Below are 16,990 nucleotides of genomic sequence, written 5' to 3'. Positions count from 1 at the left end.
GAGATCACCAGAGGTCAAATCAGAAATAGCCCAATAGCCTAGTGAATTCACGACACTATGTTCAAAAATCCACTCCGGTATACAATGGATAGGTAAAGCATTGCTAGTGTGACGTCATATTGACAGACAATGTGTTCGTACCTCATTTTTAAAAACCGCTAGTGGGCACTAAAGAGTGTCCGGATTTTAGGCCACGAAAATATGGTAACCCTAATTTAGATGTAATCGTTCAATGAAGCTTCAAATATAATCAGAATATACAGTTGTCATTGTTGTGTAACCATTGTAGTGAGGTGGGTAAACCTTACAGGTTAAGGTACCATATACCACTTTTCATTACAAACTGGTGCCCCGAGTGAGGACGATAAAAGAAGACATTTTCACTACAAAGCTGGTAGTGATGATATGATAAGATTACCTGCAAATAGAATGCCGCATAGAATACTGTTTTGTTTACGGAAATCGGCAAAGCAAAGCATTACGTTACGTAATCAATCAGTTGTCATTGTTGTGTAACCATTGTAGTGAGGTGGGTAAACCTTACAGGTTAAGGTACCATATACCACTTTTCATTACACTTTCTTTACAGGCCAACTGTACAGTTGGTTTGAGCATGTTTAGTTACAAGCATAACTTCATGATGTAAAGCGCCATTTTTTATGATGTCACACGCACCCCTGACGCTTAAGCACAGTATGTGATGCGTGGTCGTAACCAATGCTCCCTCTAATTTTTCACGAGTCTGAGCAAGCACACTAACTCCCTCAGCGGTCCCTTGGACCACTGTGGCCATTATTATGCGTTTATTTTGTTTTCAATTCAGATTGGATTTATTTCTTATGCGCAGCACAGATTTTCTGTGCGCGGAGACCGTGTCAGCAGTGCCCATTTGTGCAGCTTAGAGGGAACATTGGTCATAACTGCTGCTGCCCTATCCGGAACTGTTGACTAGGACCATTGCGCTGGAAACAACATCCAAAGGTCACTACAAGCCTTATGTAGCACGTCAGGGTAACCAAGGTGCTGTGGGCACTGGGCATGGACGGGCGTCATTTGTTGTGACGTCACTCTTTTCTGTTAACTATTAACAATTAACATACTTAAAGGCTGATTATGACTCTATAAATTTTGTTTAGTTAAAATGACGAGTGGCTGCAATTCCTAAGGAACGCCACTCCTAAAATGAAACTTGGGTTGCATAAATACGAAGTCAACGCCTCACATTAAAATCTAACCAAACCTTTCATTGAAATCTGGTGCAAAGACATAAACAAACGTTAGGCTCAAGCAGAATATTTTTATTTTTCGTCATGCTGCTAAACGGCAGTCTACGTTTATTCTGCGTTTGGCTTGGGGTGTCGCTTGTTGTGTTTCTTTGCAAATCTCATGTTTCGCAAAAATTTGGGGTCCACCTAAAAATGTAAAACACTCGTCTACATCTGGTAATGTTTAAATTATGTGGAAAACAACATAAGTTAGTGTGTAATCAAAACACTATAGTCTTAGAATCACATAAGAACACATCTAATCAGGCAGAAAATGAATTGCGCACTCTTTTTGGAACACTTAGTCCCTAAACATATTTTGCATTTCAACCTTCAAAAGTTATACTGTAACACAATGAAAAACAACCAAGAATCAGAGTGCTTAAGGAAAAACTGCATTTGGACACACTGTGAATATGTCAACGTGATGGCAAATTTGACTCATTTTACAAGTGGAAAATCAAATATGGGGTGAAAAGTACTTTTTGTTAACTAATTTTTCTATTTAGACTTCATCCCCAAAATTCTATAGCAAGCTGATCTGGCCATTGTGATGAGACAATTCCAGTAGGGTTGCCATCTTTATCCGAACAACAAAGTAACCCAAACTAAGTTACAAGAAGTCTAATTACACATTTTTTTATGCCTTACCAAGGCTGAAACTTACCCAAGTTCTCAAAATTAACAAGTTTTTGCACTATGTTCTTAGGTTGTAAAATATTTTTGTGAAGGTATATTTATGCATTTCTTTCCATGCTTTTTAGGGTAAAATATGCTTAATAAACAAATAAAAATAAATCCAGCCGCTTCCCAATCACAGATGAAAAAATTTCAATTTTTACATCAAGCATATGAAGGTAGACAAATTGTAAGTCCGCTTTAACATATATTTACAATCTTAATTAGAAACCAAAATTGAATGTGAAGACTGAAGAAATTATTGCCTGTTGTGAGCAAACAATCAATCAATCCAATCTTCTTTATGTCATTGTATGTTGATTTAAAAATGTTACTAAGCTGTTTCAAAATATTATAATTTTTATTTGTCAACAATAACCTTCTCTACACCAACAATTTTATTGCAGAAGGCAATTCATGCTATTTATGGCTGTGTATCACATAAACTAAACTTGACTGTTAGTGTGTTTGCTGATAAAGTCTTTTGCTGGGCTTGTTTCTACGCTAACATAAAAATACTGAGGTCAATATTGATTCGTTGCAAGTAAAAGCCTGAGAAGACAGCTGCATTTTATTCATTGTGCAATTTTTATCTGAGCATCCAACCAATTTAAACATGGGATAACTAAAAATGTGTTGGTTTGCTGAAAAATGCTTTCCTGTATTTGACTGAGACCTTAACACACTAAGTCGGTCTGCATATCTCCGCTTTTATGGAAACAAAAAATTGTTTTGAGTACCTAAACATAAATCTTGTAAAACACGTTTTGATTTCCATTCTCAAAAGAAACATGATATTTCGAAACCTCTGTACTAAACAATAATCTCATCACTGGCTATCATAATTTAATAATTCGCTTTCAAAAACAGTGAAGTTTTTGATTTTTGCCAACCATAAACCATAAACTTACTGTTTTTATAAAAATAATTTGTTTGGTTAATTCTGCTTACAGGTATTCACTTAGCATTGTATGCTCTACGTGTAGTTTTTGCCAAAGCAACTAGGCTAGGCGCAAAATGGAATGATGTCAGCGCCACAGCAGCAAATATACTGTGACACAGTCGTAAAAATAATAACTGATACACATGTTGACCAAATTTCAACTGATAATGATAGCATGACATTATACCTTAAATTAAACGTACGTAAAAAACGTTCCCTTTTTCTTACAGCAAAAAAAATATATGTACATTTAAAACTTTAATAAAACAGACATGACCATCGACTAAAATTCGGCATGAGTGGGACAAAACAGCGAAATGCACTTTTTTCTAAAGCCGTTGTTGGTTAATGTGGTTTGTGACTAAAAGGTTTGCACGTTTGTTGCATCCTTGTAAGTGTACTTATACAAAAATTCAGTTCCTGGAACAGTACGTAGTTGCAGAATTATATGGCCCAATGTCCAATGCTGCCTACTATGACTCAAAGGTTATACTATTTAATATTGTCATAAATGAAAGAAACAAATTTGACTTACTCCCTTCAGAGACGGATATCGATTGGTTCTTGGCTTTTTGATACCATTTCTGTGGTATTTTCTATCTGAAAGTGGAAGGTGGATTAAACATTGCATGCACGGTATTTATATCAAATTATTTAAATAAACTTGACATTGTAACATTTATATCCTACACCAGAGGAGTGCAACCTTCAGCCTGCTTTAAAGTGATGACTATTTGAAAACTGCAACAAAATTTCAGTGCCACAGCCCCGATGACATTTATATGAATTTAATTCCAAATTTTTATTTTCACCAAGGTACATAAACAATTGTGACAGATGTTTGATATCACAAAAGAAAAGTGCCCAAAATAGTGACAGAGTTTAGAAAAATATGTAAAGCTCTAAGAACAATGGTGTAGCATCGCGAACTTGTTGATGACACACACAAAATGCAACACAGTTGACTGAAAAATGTAAAAAAGTGAACAAAGAGCTGAATAAATAAGAGAAATTTTTGTGTCTACAACTGGTGCTGATATCTTTGCTGAAATGCTTTGAAAAGTATGGTAAAGACTTTCCTACCTAATAAAAAAACTGCAATTAATTATTTAATCCATATCTGAAACTTGTATTGGATGTGTGTATCTTAAACTCTGAGTTACAAGAGAGTGATTTAATTCTAATTTTCCATAACATCATTCAATAACAGAATTGTGCACGAAATCCTTGAAATCTGTAATTGGTCTAGGCACCAAAGTTGTAAATCTTATTTGTGGGCAAAAATTTAATCACCAGCAGTTGTTAATAACTCTGGGTTAACTCAAAATAACTCATAAATATCTGGTAATTCCGTAAAATATCTATAACAGTAAGTTCTAACAAATGAACACTTGAGGAATGGATCCTAGGTTGCCAGTACTTCAATTTAAGTGAAGCTGGATAGAGTGTTTGGGAAATTGAAATAGTTTCCAATTCCTCACAAAATCAATTTGAAAAGTTACTGTGCCAGTAAACTGTTTAACTCTACAATTTCTTTAATTTGCATGAAAACCGAATTGTTTTAGTTAGGTTAGTTAGTAATAAAACAGTTGATGTCAAATGAAGTTTGCTCCCACAGTGTCAGAAGGTTGGACACCCGTCCTATACAATTGTACTTTTAGAAGACAGTTTTAATTACCAAAAGATACTAACTTTGGTTGTGATTAGTGTGATTCTTAGACTTTGCCATGACTTCAAGACTAATGAGAGATCCGACACTAAAAAACACAAATTATTATTGAAATATATATAGTTACTATAAAATTTTGAGAATAAACAACATCCTCTAGAAAAAACGTTAGGTATCAAATTCTGGGTGGAACTTGCGTACAAATCATAGTCTAACATTAGTGCAAATTTCACAAAATACAGGTGATTTCGTTCATACACATTAGTTGCATCTTAAGCCACATTTCAAACAAATTAACCACACAAAACCGAATCATCAGTATCATGACGGGTACAACGGACAATCAATACAACATAATCAGATTTCATTGAATACAGATTTACTTATTGTAACACGTCTCAGCAAACAGATAATTTGATGGTCACATTTCAGTATGAAAGGAATCAATTTTGTACCATTTTTGTATGCAAAAACTAATGTAACTTACACTCAAGATTTTACAAAAAGCATTGATATGACAAAGATATATTATGCAATGAGCAACGTGGAACAAGCCCTTTCAACAAAATAACTCTAATTACGATAAAACCATTAAGAATAATGATGACTGAGGTAACAGATTTTGGCATATTATAGCTTAGCAAAAAACGCATTTTGAAATTATCTTGTAACGTAGAAGTTATCTTTCAATAAAAGTTATAGAAAAAAATTGCAAATACTTTTTTGGATTTTGCTAACTTTCATTCAGAAGTAGTATCTTAACAACAAAGTGGTAAAAGCTCAACATAGGTTGTAGTTCAAGTCAGCTGTAGTTTGTGCAGGCAAGGTCTGGCCCAATAAGATAGCAATCGGGGGAAAAAATCAGTTTTTTTGTATTTGTTGTTTAGAGACATGGCTTTTAAACACTAATTTTACAGTACAAATTGAAGCTAACGTTAGTGTCTCTTTTTTTTGGTGACACCGGTTTACCCTGGTGTGCAATGCTGTTTACGAAAAAAATTTCAGGTGTGCACTTGCCATACTCTGCAGTCTGGTTGATTTATAATGCAAAAATGAATTAAGTTTTGTTGCTTGTAAATCCATTCTAAAGTGCCACTTTTACCTTTAACATGCAAGATCACATACAAGTCCTAATTTTAATTTCGTTTTAACCCTTTATAGTATATATTGCCCGAATTTAGGACTTTCCACCTGGTACACTAAACAGGAGCATTACAATGGTATAGAGCTACTGGGTATTAAACACGGAACATGAACTAAATTTATTGCGAGGCCAGCGGTCAAACGGAGCCGACAAGTTCTGGTAGCAATTCGGCAAAGTTTAGGAATTCCCCGATTTTGTAAAAATACTAATATATACTGCTTTGTAACTTGCATCTACAGTCCGGCTAATAAGACACATATAGCACAATACTGCAATAAGTAATTTGTTTCTAACTTTGAATATGTTGCGATGTACAGCATTGATGTAACTTCCAACCATCTGTTGCTTAAACACACCACTTGCTAGTCGTTTAATTAATTTATGGGTTTAGTGGCCATGTTAGTTGTTACTTGTAATTATTACCTTAATTATTTTTGATCACGTTTTAAGCCTTTTCGGCTTTTTCACCACTCTCCTTTTGACGAAAAATAAAATGATTGATTGCCCACTGGCTCAGCCCAAGATTTTTGGTTAAAGAGTGATATAAATTTTCTATTTTAGATCCATAAGATCAAATTTTCAAGGTCAAACACCAGTGATTATTACTATGAAGAAACATATCTGTATATATATTCATATATATATACGCAAATTTATTTTATTTCAACTCTAGACTAATATACTAACCTAAATGTTTTCTTACAACCTGAAAAGAATCCTTGCACGCGAATTTGAGTAGACGATCTCAACTTCACAACGATTAAAGATTTAAAAAGTGTTTTTTGGCCATTGTTTAGGTAAGTGACAATATTATTGATTTTATTTATTTAATTTATGTGTTGCAATTGACTGTGGAGAACGAATAGATTGGTACTTCCCTTGCCATAGGAAAACATAAAAAGATATACGCTCACAAACAATCAACGAACGGAAAAAAGCGGCAAAGCCCGGAAACTTAATACGTGAATAGTGTTAACTATATAGGCAGGGTTGCCATCGGTCTCAACTCAAAAATAAGCACGACTAGGAAACGAAAGACGAATATCACCTTAAAAAATGCACAACAGGAGAAAGCAACCAATGTTCCTAACAAAAAAACAAAAACAAAAACGAGACACTATCTGCATGTTTTTAAATTTTGTATCTCTTTGGTACAAAATGGTATACTAAAGGTGTCAAAATGCCCAAAATACGAACCTCTGCCCTAAAAATAAGACGAAAATAAGGACGCAAGTGAAAATAAGGACATTTCATAGAAAAAAGGAAAAAAACATTTTCTAAGACAAGGACCTTCAAAATAAGGACAAATCTTAGAAATAAGGACGGTATGGCAACCCTGTATATAGGCCTATATTATACAGTGTTGCTAAATGATGGAAGCTTAACACGGCCACCAAACCCAATAAATGTTTACGGTTAACAGAAAATTATAAAATAAAACAAAAAACACACATAATCAAAAACAAAATCAAAGAATATCAATAATTAGTTCGATACAAACAAGGGTAACCAAGAGGACATGCTTGCGAGGAGTCGCTTATGTGCATATGGATGGTTAAAACAAAGCCCCACCAAAAGAAACAACATCCCAAGGTTCCGACTCCTGTTTCTGTGGTCATGGTGAGGGTACTATATAAGGGCCCTCAGGTGCACAAAAAGCATGACAATGAATGTAACATTTTAAAATCACGTACTCCAATGTTCCCGTGAATTTGGGGTTTAGACCGCGGCTTAAACGGTTATAAACGCGTGCGTTTTGTACAGAGTTTCATTCAGTTCGCTTCAGTATAAGTTAATCAACGTTTCTCATTTTGTTGACAACGTCGGTATGGGCGGGCATGCAGTGTTAGCCGAGAAGAGCATTGAACTTTTACTAGAGTTAGATTATCTCATGACGGGGCTATCTCTCCCTCTCCTGCGGCCATAGTCAAGCCCGTTAAGTGTCTTCCAAGGCGCTTCTCAGTAAGCATCCTATTTCGCCTTTAGGAGCTTATCTAGAGGATTTTTTTCAACGATTATATCCATCCTTCGCCACGAATTCATTCACAAATAAATACACTGACTAGCCTATAGGCTAACTTATACAGAAGCCTATATACCTATACAATAATTACAAGGCTCATTAATACCGAAACAAAATAATCGGTCGCAATGACATAAAACTAAAGTTAGACGTTATAATGCTGTCCCGTAACTTCAAAATAGAAAACTACAAAGTCCAGTCGCCATATCTTTTTGGAGGACTTCTCTCTCTCGTTGAGCGCCTAATACTCGGGGTTTGTGAATCAGCCTCTACCTGAAAGCGCTTGCTGGTGTTCATCCCTTTGAATGTCAGTCCCTCTGTGTGTTGTCACTACTCACTAGTATTGTCACTAATGCCTGTAGACAAGCTTATTCCTAGTTGACAATTGACATAACGGATAAGTGACGTCCAAAGTTTTGGCTCTCTGAATTTGATGGTCAGCTGGGGTTACTTGCGGGAAAGGGCAAGGTTGGAAGTTGATACCGTACTCTCCCTTCCATTTGGATATTTAATTCGAGCGAAAGTGGGGTTCACCATCACTTTAGTACCTATGCAAAAACACCCACTACAATATTAATAAATATGGTAACAAAATTGATTAGTTTTTCAATAAAGGCATGTTCAGTTGTTAAATATTTAGTCACGTTTATTATGTTACGTCTATATTCGACATTCTCGATAAATTTAGCTGTCTGGCTTCAGCCACTTCAATTATCAATGTCAGATTGGATTTTGATACTGCACAACAACCTGGTAGACTAACTCAGGGTACCAGATCTGAAAGGGCATAGCAGTTGGACAACACTGTGTTGCGTTTATAGCCACTGTTATCATCACCCAAGACTTCATCAAAGAAGATCTACAAGAAAGACGGGTTGCAATTAGATTGCGAAACATGAGTTTATTATTTTCAAATCGTGTTTTCATGGTTAATCCAACCTGTCTTCAATTTCACTAGCTTCTGATAAATCAAAGTAATCTAATCGGTAACTTAATCTTCAACTTCCAGCAACAAGCTCCAACTTCCATATCAGTTAAAAACATATTTGGCCAAAATGGGAATTGCACAGTTAAACTCTGTATAAGGAAAAGCTCAATCCCATACGCATATACTATATACAGTGTAACGAACAGCACATTCTTCAAGCAATGTAATACATTCAATATTCACACTGAACTACCACACCTAGGTAATGACAAATGTCACAATTACAGGTATGACAGTTTCATCTAGGATGAAATAAGACTATAGATAGGTAACCTAATCAGCTTGTTCTGACAAAAATTTATTTTTAAATTAAAGTTTCTTTGATAGGCCTATTAACTGGTAACGAAGTGGTAAATGGCAACTTTTAGCAAGTGGTTGAACAAAATACTGCAAACAAAAATCAAATCGTGTTAAAAAAATTTAAACCATTCTATCAAGATGCATAGTAAATACAATATTGCACAAAAATTGCACTACACACATGTTTTAGAAGTACAAATCAGTATTATTCTTCAGGTAACATAATTTGTACAAAACAAGTTTCTGTTCAAGGAATGGTAAGCATAAAAAGTATTATTGGTAGCTCGTACCGGCGTAGTGCAGTAGATAGGCAGAAAAACAGTTGTTCTATAAGATTTAAAGTGCACACAAATAACTCCTACATAGAGGATACCAGCTACAATACATTCAGCTCACAATGCTAATGCACAAAGATAGCTTTATAGACAACAGGATTGCACAAGGTTGCAAAAAAATGTACCAATTAGTTGAAGCATTTTAATCAAACTTGTTACAAGTTTCATTATCATCAGGTGGTGCCACTAATAGCAGTTTCTGAATAATAACTGAAACTTTCCCAACACCACTAATTACAAAATATTCTCGTTTCAAAAACCAATAAATTACAGAAAAGACCAAAGCTAAAACAAGTGCAAGTACATAGAGTATCTGAGGCCTAAAAGCCAGGGGAACAAGTACCATGTAACCAGTAACTAAAGTTGCCAAGAAGGCTGTAGTGCGATAAACCTGAAAAACATGAGCATAGCATAATAAATAAAACAGATTTCATTTTCATATGTACTGTACATTACAATATATTTTGTGGTTTATTGGTCTCACCTTGTATGGTCTCTTTAAATGTTTAAACTTTTTATCTAAAATAAAAATTCCTGCACAACAAGCACCACGAAAAGCCCACAAGGTGAACACATTGGCTTTTAGCAGCATGTCGATACTGCTTGGAAACAACATAATGGTTGCCAAACTGGTTAAAAATAAGAGAGCTGGAACTGGTGATATATACTTGACATGTACCATGGACAAGATCTGAAAAACACAATCAAGTGTGTTCCTAGAGATGTTACCAAACATCGACAGTGGCAGCGCAAGGACATGTTATCTCACCTCAGGCATTAAGCCCATCCTTCCAGCAACAAATGGCATTCTACCAGCAGTTAGAAACGTAACATTGATGGAACCAATTAAAGAGAGACAAACACCAGCTGTTACAACATAACTAAGCCAGGGGTGAACCTTTGCAGCAAAATGCACGGCAACAGCATTAGAGGTAATCATTTCTTTTTTTGTCAACACTGCATAAAAAATTTATTTGTATCAAAAATATGACATAAACTAGACATGTTTCAATTACTGTTCGTTGAAAAAGCACCTCATTTAACTCCAAGTTAGTACCAACCTCCAAAATAGGCCAGGTTCACAATCAGATACAATGACATGACTGCAATGACCGATGTGATAATGATCAATGGAAGTGTCCGTCTTGGATTTTTAACTTCGTCTGTGATGCAAGTGATGCTATCAAACCCATCATATGCCCAAAGAGCTTGAAAAACAGCAAGGCTAACACCCGAAATTCCAGGAGTAGAACGCAATGATTCCGATAACCTAGGTTTTCAAGATAATTATCTGATATTAGTTACCCCATTTTCTGTAGGCTGGCATTTTAGGAAAGATTTCACACACAGTTTCTTTTCCACCATTGTCATTCAATTTTGCATGTTGTGCCATATTGTCAACAATTTGTGACTGCACTTCAATTGATTTTGATTGCTTGAATAGTAGATGTGGTTAGCTTATCTAACCCGCCGACGTGAAGCTCACAGTGGGCTCAAAACCAACAAAACGTCCAAAATTATTACCATCTTTATATACATTACACTTACGCAGCCTTCACCATTGGGAGTCCAGACACATTTAGGATGGTTGCTGGTCCATGCAGTAAACCATATTCAAAATTTTGTACAAGAATGGAATCGTCAATTGTAATTTTAACAATTCCAGCAACAGCAATAATAATCAATGCAACAACCTTTCCAATAGCACACCAAACCTAAAATAATAACTGATCAGTAATCATTGAATAATGGTGGAAAAACTAGGTACACTAATTAAAGGTATTGTAGCAAAATGTATTACCACCATTACTACACCACTGTTTTCAAATATTAAATATTTGTACACACCTGTATCTTCACTGCCAACTTGATGTTTGTTATATTGCAGGTTAAAACTAATAATGTGATGAGACAGCCTATGAGCTTTGAAAGGTATGGGGACTTTGCTTCTTCACATAACCCCAAACCAACTTCAATTGCACCAGATATATAATCCCTATATTAAAATGAAACACCAGAACTATAAAAAATGGCAGAAGTAAATTCAAAAATAAAGTATACTTCTAGATAGAAATAAAAATGTGTAACACTTATAATGGACATATCTATGATATATACATATGTCATCGGAGACCAGCTATGTAAAAGCATTGTTCAGACAGATCTGACTTTTATTACAATGAGTTCAGTACATCCAGGCAAGTCAGAATTTTTTTAATGAAATTTATCACCAACCAACAGCTCATTTTATAGTGGACAAAACATGTGGCCAAATAGAGAGTATAGCTGTAAGGAGAATGCCACTTCTAAAGTTGCCATGCATGTTATCATTCATTGCCCAGCAAGAGTTTGCCTAAGTTCAAGTCTACTACTGTCTACTGTACACTAGCACGGGCTGAGAATTTTACCAACTTTTTTTCATCATTAGCATTTTTTACCATTATTTATCAAGTAAAAATTATAACTGAAATCAAAACATATTTCAATTGTATATTGTATTACACAAAAAATAGTATAAAATTCGTTCAGTACATAGGTTAAGCAAAGTCTGTCAATATAGACTCCAAAGTTTATCGTCAAAGAATATTCAAGCATTAAATTTATAATTAAATAACCAATACAACAAATTTCCTTGTATTGATAAATTATAACAAAGATTTCATGGTTTCCTAGTTACTACATATACATTTTCGGCTAACCTCTAATAAACTTTTTAGTCGCTAAGATGGTATTAACCGGATAAATTTTTTCAGCTTTCGTTGGCAAGCACGAGGTATCCTATTTACAATGATAAGCGAGTGACAAAATGAATGGTATGATAATAATCTTTATCTTTGGACTAAGGCGTCTGTGCACAACTTTAACTCAGTAATGATTTCTTTCTTCTCGAGCCCAGGTTACCAAGCTAGTCTTCATGCAAGTTACGGTTGACATACACATTTTTCACTTTTACATCGTTTTGCTCGAATTTAGAACTGTTGACAAGGACACCTGAACAGGAGGAATCGTCATTAATACCAGGCCCATAAGCATTACAACAGTAGCACCACTGGGTATCCTAAGTTAGCCATATTATCGCAAGCCCAGTGCTTTAACCATTCTGCTACTGAATTGCACTGTCTGTATATACTATATTTGTTTTGGTTTTCACAACACTATGATAATTTGACGTAGTTACAGTACTTTGTCTTTATGCATGTAACATTAGGGTCATCCAATTCCAAAACATTGTCACACAGCCAGCTATTGTTACATCGCCTATTTTTTGGTAGAAAAAAAATTAATTCACATCAATTCCTGCTGCAAAATTGCTGTGTAAGTTATTAAACTATATTTTGTTAACCACGATTAATGGGTAGGTCCTCAAACGGAGGTGTATAATACGCCAATTCATTAGGATAAATTGAAAAAATACCTGGTTGTACATTGAAATTTAATTCCCAGTTATTATTTAATCCCTCCCTTCATCATAGTCATGTATAGAAATGGGGTGAGTCGAAACCAAGTTCAATCCTCAATTAGGTTGAGAACTAGTTAATACTTGAAATAATGGAAAGTGGTATAATATTTAACATATCTATACTCATAGCCAGTTTAAATTTGAAGGGTAAGAATAAAAAGTAAAAAGTTTATTAGAATAAATATTTCATTGTTTATTTCATGGTTCAGGTATTGTGAGTATTGTTGGTGTAATCATTACAAGTATATACCAAGTGTTCCAAAAAAATTAGAAATTAACTGATAATAATTTTAGTAGAAGAAATCAGTCAATAAATTATTACGAGATATGTAAAGAACAAGTACTAGACATGACCACATTGCATTTATATATATAATGTTTTAAAACCAATACACTTACAATAAGTATAATTTTACAATTGCTGTATTCTGGTATTCAACTTTTTACTTTGCGCACATGTTTGAAGTTGTTGAAGCTGGGCACCCAACTTTCTCCAGAAGCCAGTTTGAAGAGTATATGTATAGTAAAATGAACTGTATTGCTAGGTTCTGTTTTCCAGCATTATACAATGCTGTCATCACTGTTACATTAATTGACAAAATGCACCTCCACTATATTTGTCGTATGAATAAGTGACATCATAACCCAGTACTCTGACGAGTAATAGATATAATTAACTGGGTTCGATACGTCTGAGTTCTTTCTTTTTGCCCCATCCCCAGAAGTGTATCACGTTAAGAAGTATTGCTGGACTTCTATCCAAGTTTGATGCAAAAAAAGCTCTAAAATTCTTTTTTACTGGATTATATTGTGCAGCCTGATCATACCTAGTATAGGCTAGGAAATATATATCATATATATGTACCTTTGGTAAGTCCAACAACAAAGAAAAGTTTTGCAGAAATTAGCCACAACCAAAAAACTTCAAAATTGCTTTCTTTTAAAAAAACTCGTTATTTTTCCTCTTTCACACTTGCTTATTCTATCCAAAATTCCTTACACACTTAAATTAGGCCTACAACAAATTACTGGCATGTATACTGAAATGTAAAAACACAATTTTGTTTTCTGTATTATTATTTACCCCAATGCGATTATTTGCACTGCAGTTGCTTGGGGTGTGGCAGTGAGCATGAAAAGCCAGAGGAAAACAAAACACAACCCGTCTCCATATATCTTTTTCAGGAAGGTTGCCGTACCTCCAGATTGAGGAATTGTTGTTGACAGTTCACAGTAACATAATGCAACTATAATGGCAATCAAGCCACCAATTGTCCATATAAGCATGCTTAGTGACACATCGCCATGACATTCTTTGAGCACACCAGTTGGAACAATAAATATACCAGAACCAATCATAGTTCCAACCACAATGCTAAGACCCGCTGTAAATCCCACTGTCTTTTGGAGTTTGAAGTTGCTTTGAGAATTTTCATCTTCAGATGTCTGCAACAATGGTATTGTTTGCACATTTTCGTTGGCATCATCATAACCATATTTCAAGGAAGACTTATTTTCATCTGACATGTATTCAAGCTTACTATACTTTGTATTCGGCATCCTTTTGTACCTAGGCTATAAAGACAGTAAATTTGCCAAGCATTTACTTAACAGACAACAATGTTCAATCATACAGCAGTTTTTTAGACTAAGTATTACGTTCACTTAATACTAAGTAGTAACGAAAAACTATAACCACTTAAACTAAGTACTTGGCAGAGCTAGGCACAAGTGCGCTCAAAATAAAGCGCTCTTTTATGGGGTATTTGGTCGTTGCTCTTTTTGACCGAGGACAATAACATGCGCAGCCACAAACAAAGAACCTAAATACAACCGAGCCGACTGCAGTTTCCGATGCACACACTTGACCGATGGAAACAATCTTGATATATCGCTAAAGTTGAGAAGAAACTCTCTTGCTTTCGCAGACGTCTATTGGGTTTAGTATATATGCAAGTGCACAACCACAGGATACCTTTGTATACTAGACCCCAGCTACTCAAATTGTGATTTCATATGGTTGTGCAATTATATACAAACTAAGCACGAGGCCTACCTATAGCCTACCAAGTGCTCAACAAGGTAAGTAAGTTTGCTTTAATTTGAAGGCGTGATACTTTGCCACATGGTATTGCAATTAGTGTTGTATTTTAATAACTCGAGTCACGTTTTTGGTGACTCGAGAAAAAGGTCCTAAATGACTTGATTTGAGTTAAATTCCAAAATGATTCGAGTCCCGTTATGACAATATGAGGGAGGGGAAGACAACTTTAGGCATAGTCAATATTGACCCTGGTATGTATATTGACTATGCTATACTTTACATGTAACAAAATTGAACGTATTTCTAAGCAAATAAAACTTTCTGTAATAAGTATCAACCAGACTAATTTGTAGACAGCTATAACATTATGCTAATCAGTTTAATGTAACGCATACAGTAATGTGATCTCTGAATAGCTTCTAATTTAAAGGCATTAACTTGACTCGAGTCACAGTTTAAACCAACTCTACTTGACTCGAGTCACAGCTTAAACTGACTCTACTCAAGTCAGAAAAAATGACTTGGTTACAATTACCTTGATCGCAATGTTATCAGTTAACAACGGAGAGCCGATGTTGCCCTCCTCTACTTCCCTGTATAGGCTATATTGTTTTCACTGTTCTGCTTTCATGATGACACTGTATAGACCTAGCAGTTTGAAGAAGGATTCTGGTTGGTTTATGTCCATCGGCATTGGCGTAGTATTGAAAATTTTAACCGAGCGCATGCTAAAATTTTCTCGTGCCCTCACCTTCTGCAGCCTGCTGGTTTTGAGTAGCACCCAGTAATTGGTGGCGTCACGTGGTTGTGGATAAGTCATTTAGAGAGGTGGGTCGTAATCAGAAAAATGAGTTGTTGTATACCAGTATGTTGTTTTCAAATAGCATCTTGTTATTCTTTACTGTTCAGTAATTGACAGGCTGCTGTTGGTAATGTATAACGCTTCTTTGCTGTTCAATTTTCATGACGTAATGAACTTCTACTCCCTTTACAACCAACCTGTGTAAAAGATTCTTACCGTGATGTGCTCTCCACTGGCCACCTGAAGGGGACTCCGGTCCCTTGGTAGCAGTTCATTTTAATGTTTTTTGTTTCTTTTTCCACCCAGACACACAGGTTTTTTCCATCTTAACGGTGTCACAACGCTTAGGTTTGGCCAAACTATATCACCTTAACTTTTGTTTTTATATTAATGTGTTTAAATTATGCTTTTTATGATTTGGATTTGGTAGTCGTGCTGACGATAGTAACTTTTTTGCCACACTACTTCGCCCGCCAGATAAACTACAGTACTAGCCGTAATCGCACGTTCGATAGTTCCCGAGCTTTGTCGGGGTCACCAGTGTGGACAAGCAGGATGTCAGTGCACGATGAGGCTTCATCTGACTCATAATAAAGTTGCATGCTCTTCTCGGAAAGCAAAACTAAATAATTTTTTCACAGAAGCATATTGGCCAACGAATTAAACTGATAAAACTTTATTTGCAAACTGATAAACGTAATGCAAATTAAGGTACTGAACAACGTTGAAAACAAGTATATTCAAAGAAAAGAGATCAACGAAGGAATGTAAATAAAGGAGGTAAACGAGAACTTAAAAGAAAATATCCAAGTGTGGCGCTTGCCACCACAATCGTTTAGCTCAAATTATTAATTTACCGGAAGTAAAAGTAACGCTAAAACAAAAGCAATGACAACCGGTTATTAAAATTGAGTTTTAAACTGAAGTTGCAGGCTAAAAGTTGCGTAAGCCTATGACAAATAAAAGCGAGAATGGTTGAGTTAATATCTTGTTTTTCTTCTGACTCACTGATATGAGTTCTCACTTCTCGAACGGCGTGACAATGCTGTTAGTTTCTTAAATTCTGTCTATGCATATTACTAAATGATAAAGTTCCCATTTTATTTATTATTAGACACAAAGGCTTTCACCTTCGGGCAAAGCTTACTGAATGTTAGGCCTACATTGCGCAGTAGTAACCAGTGAAATCGATAACGTAAAACGGTAAAGGGTAAAAGGAAAGATTGCAAACATAGCAACAGTATTTATATGGCACACCAGTTCAAGCGAGGTAATTTATCTGAATGTCATTAAGGAGAATTTAAGTTTGGTCAACAACTCAATTGTAAAATCCCAAAAT

General features: G+C 35.3%; 2 protein-coding genes across 2 annotated transcripts; both read right to left on the bottom strand.

Annotated features, from left to right (window-relative positions):
• Positions 1-1,283: 1,283 nt before the first annotated feature.
• Positions 1,284-6,034, bottom strand: LOC143458624 (uncharacterized). Its single transcript, XM_076955438.1, has 4 exons — positions 5,994-6,034; positions 4,579-4,643; positions 3,422-3,486; positions 1,284-1,412 (listed from the first exon to the last, which is right to left on the bottom strand). The coding sequence occupies exons 1-4, from the start codon at positions 6,017-6,019 to the stop codon at positions 1,335-1,337; spliced, it is 234 nt and encodes a 77-aa protein (XP_076811553.1). The 5' UTR covers positions 6,020-6,034; the 3' UTR covers positions 1,284-1,334.
• Positions 6,035-8,603: 2,569 nt separating this feature from the next.
• On the bottom strand, positions 8,604-15,349 carry LOC143458619 (b(0,+)-type amino acid transporter 1-like). Its single transcript, XM_076955431.1, has 7 exons — positions 13,890-15,349; positions 11,194-11,341; positions 10,894-11,060; positions 10,407-10,615; positions 10,115-10,302; positions 9,830-10,036; positions 8,604-9,736 (listed from the first exon to the last, which is right to left on the bottom strand). Exons 1-7 carry the CDS (start codon positions 14,363-14,365, stop codon positions 9,488-9,490), a joined length of 1,644 nt encoding a protein of 547 aa, XP_076811546.1. The 5' UTR covers positions 14,366-15,349; the 3' UTR covers positions 8,604-9,487.
• Positions 15,350-16,990: the final 1,641 nt, after the last annotated feature.

The sequence above is a fragment of the Clavelina lepadiformis genome, chromosome 5, assembly GCF_947623445.1.
Source record: "Clavelina lepadiformis chromosome 5, kaClaLepa1.1, whole genome shotgun sequence".
Taxonomy (NCBI): Eukaryota; Metazoa; Chordata; class Ascidiacea; order Aplousobranchia; family Clavelinidae; genus Clavelina; species Clavelina lepadiformis.
This window is presented reverse-complemented; position numbering and strand designations above follow the sequence as displayed.

What these genes read in the sequence shown, in the direction of transcription:
- LOC143458624 (XM_076955438.1), bottom strand. Translation starts at nt 6,019, where the DNA reads ATGCTGTACATCGCAACATATTCAAA. An exon ending in TACATCGCAACATATTCAAA is followed by an intron (nt 4,644 to 5,993) that starts GTTAGAAACAAA and finishes TGTGTTTTTTAG; the next exon opens with TGTCGGATCTCTCATTAGTC. An exon ending in GATATCCGTCTCTGAAGGGA is followed by an intron (nt 1,413 to 3,421) that starts GTAAGTCAAATT and finishes TTACATTTTTAG; the next exon opens with GTGGACCCCAAATTTTTGCG.
- LOC143458619 (XM_076955431.1), bottom strand. Translation starts at nt 14,365, where the DNA reads ATGCCGAATACAAAGTATAGTAAGCTTGAATACATGTCAGATGAAAAT. An exon ending in GGATGGGCTTAATGCCTGAG is followed by an intron (nt 10,037 to 10,114) that starts GTGAGATAACAT and finishes TGTGTTTTTCAG; the next exon opens with ATCTTGTCCATGGTACATGT. An exon ending in ATTTAAAGAGACCATACAAG is followed by an intron (nt 9,737 to 9,829) that starts GTGAGACCAATA and finishes CATGTTTTTCAG; the next exon opens with GTTTATCGCACTACAGCCTT.